Source organism: Nothoprocta perdicaria, unplaced genomic scaffold, assembly GCF_003342845.1.
Source record: "Nothoprocta perdicaria isolate Ctin4 unplaced genomic scaffold, notPer1 scaffold_739, whole genome shotgun sequence".
Classification (NCBI taxonomy): domain Eukaryota; kingdom Metazoa; phylum Chordata; class Aves; order Tinamiformes; family Tinamidae; genus Nothoprocta; species Nothoprocta perdicaria.
In genome coordinates this window covers 16888-20462 of record NW_020456020.1, presented here as the reverse complement: position 1 = coordinate 20462, position 3575 = coordinate 16888, and the positions used below count along the sequence as shown (strand labels likewise).

At 73.1% G+C, this 3575-nt stretch overlaps 3 protein-coding genes across 3 annotated transcripts in view; 2 read left to right on the top strand and 1 right to left on the bottom strand.

The window, feature by feature from the left end:
• Positions 1-90: 90 nt before the first annotated feature.
• Positions 91-900, top strand: DHPS (deoxyhypusine synthase; the record flags this gene model as incomplete). The annotated part of the gene is made up of 4 exons (XM_026051247.1): positions 91-295; positions 378-481; positions 572-697; positions 784-900. Coding segments are annotated over 4 exons (552 nt in total), but the record flags the coding sequence as incomplete, so codon positions are not given.
• A 190-nt stretch (positions 901-1090) lies between these two features.
• WDR83 (WD repeat domain 83) lies at positions 1091-3521 on the bottom strand. Its single transcript, XM_026051246.1, has 9 exons — positions 3419-3521; positions 2801-2921; positions 2582-2687; positions 2463-2511; positions 2229-2355; positions 2053-2120; positions 1856-1964; positions 1658-1772; positions 1091-1249 (listed from the first exon to the last, which is right to left on the bottom strand). Exons 1-9 carry the CDS (start codon positions 3519-3521, stop codon positions 1091-1093), a joined length of 957 nt encoding a protein of 318 aa, XP_025907031.1.
• Positions 3520-3575, top strand: part of WDR83OS (WD repeat domain 83 opposite strand) — a 1732-nt gene continuing 1676 nt past the window's right edge. Inside the window, exon 1 of the mRNA XM_026051245.1 lies at positions 3520-3549. Coding sequence (XP_025907030.1) covers positions 3520-3549 — 30 coding nt within the window. The remainder of the gene's footprint in view (positions 3550-3575) is intronic.

Below are 3575 nucleotides of genomic sequence, written 5' to 3'. Positions count from 1 at the left end.
GGTGTCCCCGTGTCCCCTGGGGGTGTCACCGTGGCTCGAGGGTGTCACTAGGGGTGTCCCCGTGTCCTGGGGGTGTCACCGTGGCTCGAGGGTGTCACTGGGGGTATCCCCGTGCCCTGCGGGTGTCCCCGGGGGTGTCCCCGCCTCCCAGGGGGTGTCACCGCGTGCCGGGGGTGTCCCCCGCTGCAGAACCGGATCCCGGTGCTGAGCCCGGCGCTCACCGACGGCTCCCTGGGCGACATGATCTTCTTCCACTCGTACAAGCGCCCGGGGCTGGTGCTGGACATCGTGGAGGGTGAGGCGGGGGCCGGGGGGGCGGCCCGGACGCCTGGGCCCCCTCACAGCCCCTCGTCCCCCCTCTTTCTTTGCCCCCCCAGATCTGCGCCTTATCAACACGCAGGCCCTCTTCGCCAAGCGCACGGGAATGATCATCCTGGGCGGGGGCCTGGTGAAGCACCACATCGCCAACGCCAACCTCATGGTGAGGGACCCCGGGGACACCCCAGGGACACCCGGGGACACCCCCGGGACAGGGGGACCCTTCACGCTGCCCCCGTTTCCCCCCACGCAGAGGAACGGGGCCGACTTCTCCGTGTACGTGAACACGGCGCAGGAATTCGACGGCTCCGACTCGGGCGCCCGGCCGGACGAGGCCGTTTCCTGGGGCAAAATCCGCCCGGATGCGACGCCGGTCAAGGTGGGTGTGTGTGGGGGGCACGGGGACACGTGTTCCCCCCGGCCCCCCCAATGTCACCGTGTCCCTGCTGTGTCCCCCATATCCAGGTTTATGCCGACGCCTCCCTGGTTTTCCCGCTGCTGGTGGCCGAGACGTTCGCCCGGAGCGCGGGATCCTTCCCAGAGCCGCTGCATGGAGCCGCCCCCCCACAATCGTCACCCTAGGGTGCCCCCGGGGGCACTGCCGAGCGGGGGGGCGGGACCCCCCCTCCCCATCCCCATCAAGCCGCCCAGGCCGCCCGCCCTTACATGAATGTTATTTATTGCTGGCGGGCGGGCGCGCCGGGATCCACTCGCTCCCAATAAAATTGCAGCTTTTTGGGGGTGTCGGTGCCTTGGCGGGGGGGCCGGGCCGTCACGGGGCCGCGTCCCCCGTCGTGTCCCCCGCCGCGTCCCCGGTGTCCCAGAGCTGCAGCGTGCCGCCGGTGGCCGCCAGCAGGACGGGCTGCCTGGGGTGGAAGGCGAGCGCCTGCACGGCGCCCTGGCCCACGGGCAGGCGCAGCGCCAGCGAGCCCTGCGGGGACACGCGGCGGATGCGGGGACGCGTGGGGACACGTGGGGGACCTGGGGACGGGCAGGGGAGGTGGGGACACGTGGGGACACGTGGGGGACCTGGGGACGGGCAGGGGAGGTGGGGACGCGTGGGGACAGGAAGGGGACTGGGGACAGGCAGTGGATGTAGGGATGGGCAGGGAGGGATGTATGGACAGGCACGACCATGGGGACAGGTGGGGGGACGTGGGGACAGGCAGGGGGATGTGGGGACACGCGGGAGGTGTGTGGGGCAGGCAGGGCCATGGGGACAGGTTGGGGACACGTGGGAGGGATGTGGGGACACGCAGGAGGGATGTGGGGCAGGCAGGGCCATGGGGACAGGTTGGGGACAGGCAGGGCGCTGTGGGGCCACCCCGCGCGCCGTCACCTCCACCAGGTCCCACAGGTAGACGGCGCCGTCTTCGGAGGCGCAGCCCACGTGGGCGTCGCGCTCGCTGAGGACGCAGTCCAGGCGGCAGGCGCTGCTGCGGTGGCCGCGGTACCTGYGGCGGGGACGCGCGGGGGACGTCGGGGCGCCGCCGTGTCCCCCCYGTGTCCCCGCGTGTCCCCGCAGAGCCGCCCGTACTCGCCCAGCATCTCGCCCGTGTCCTTGTCCAGCAGGCGCAGCGGGGACGCGAGGCTGGCGACGAGCACGCACTGCCCGTCCTTGGTGAAGCACACGCAGGTGACGGGGCCTGCGGGGACGCGACGGGGACACGGTGGGGAYGCGGTGGGGACGCTGTCCTGCCCCTCCGCGTCTCCCTTGTCCCCAGCGTCACTCACTGCCCACGTAGTCCGAGTAGAGCTCGCCCGCCCGCAGGTCGTAGCGCCGGACGCGGCCGTCCACGGAGCTGTGGGGAGACGGGACACGGTGGCCCTGGCCGGGGGGACGCGGCGGCCCTGGCCGGGGGGACGCGGCGGCCGCGGGGCTGTCCCCGTCACCGCGGGGTGTCCCTCACCCTGCCAGGATCTCGTGGTCCGAGACCTTCACGCTGGACACTCCGTCCTTGGCCTCGTCCAGCACCTGGACGGGCTCCGGGCGGCGCGAGCGGCAGTCCCAGCAGCGCACGCTGGAGTCGATGGAGCCTGTGGGGATGGCGGGACAGGATGGGGACAAGGGGGACACCGAGAGCGCGGGGGACACCGAGGGGGGGGGACACGAAGAGGGGGCGGCCGCCGGCGCCTCCGCTCACCGGACACGATGACAGTGGCCTCCTCGTTGAACTGCACGGAGTTGACCTTCTGCGGAGGAAGGTGACAAGGCGTCCCCGCGGGCAGTGACAGCCCCCCCGGCCCCCCCGGCGTCACTGACCCCCGCGTGTCCCCGGAACTTGCGCACCGCCTGCCCCGTGGCCACGTCCCAGAGCGCCACCGTCTTGTCGGCGCTGCCCGAGCACAGCTGGCTGTTGTCGAAGGAGCTGTGGGGACGGGGGACGCGGTGGGGGACGCGGTGCCGACGCGGTGGGGGACGCGGTGCCGGCGCGGTGGCGTCCCCCTGTCCCCGCGTCCCCGCGTCCCCGCGTGCCCTCACCCCGCGGCGTCGAGCACCTCGTAGCCGTGGCCCAGGTAGGAGCGCAGCAGGGTGCCCTTGTAGGGGTTCCACAGCTTGAGCGTCTTGTCGCTGCCGCCCGTCACGCAGTAGTTGCCGTCGGCTGCAGGGACACGGGTGACGCGGGGGACCCCGGGGACACCCCCCGCAYCCCCCCTTGGGACACCCACTGTCACCCCTCCCCTTGGGACGCTGAGTGTCACCCCCCTCCCTGTCACTCTCCCCGTCTTGGGGCACCAAGGGCAGTGTCCCGGGACCAGGGGCACCAGGGTCCAGATCCTGAGTCAGCAGATCCCAGTTCCTGGGTCCACCCCCCGGTCCAGATCCCGGTTCTCCTGTTCCGTCCCCCATGGTCCAGGTGCACGTCCCACAGATCCCAGTTCCTGGTTCCCATTCCCCACTCCCGGTTCCCCCGGTCCCGCGCTCACCGTTGAAGCGCACGGCCCGCACGGCGCCCTGCCCGGTCCCGGTTCCCCCATCCCCGGTCCCCGGTCCCCGGTCCCGCGCTCACCGTTGAAGCGCGCGGCCCGCACGGCGCCCTGCCCGGTCCCGGTTCCCCCATCCCCGGTCCCCGTTCCCCGGTCCCGGTCCCGCGCTCACCGTTGAAGCGCGCGGCCCGCACGGCGCCCTGGCCGCACTCGATGCTCCGCGCCCGGTGCCGGGGCAGCTCCGCCGGCGCGAGCCGCGGCTGGGGGAACGCCATGAGCGGAACCGGCCCCGAACCGGAGCCGGCACCGGGGCCCGCGCGGAGAGCGGG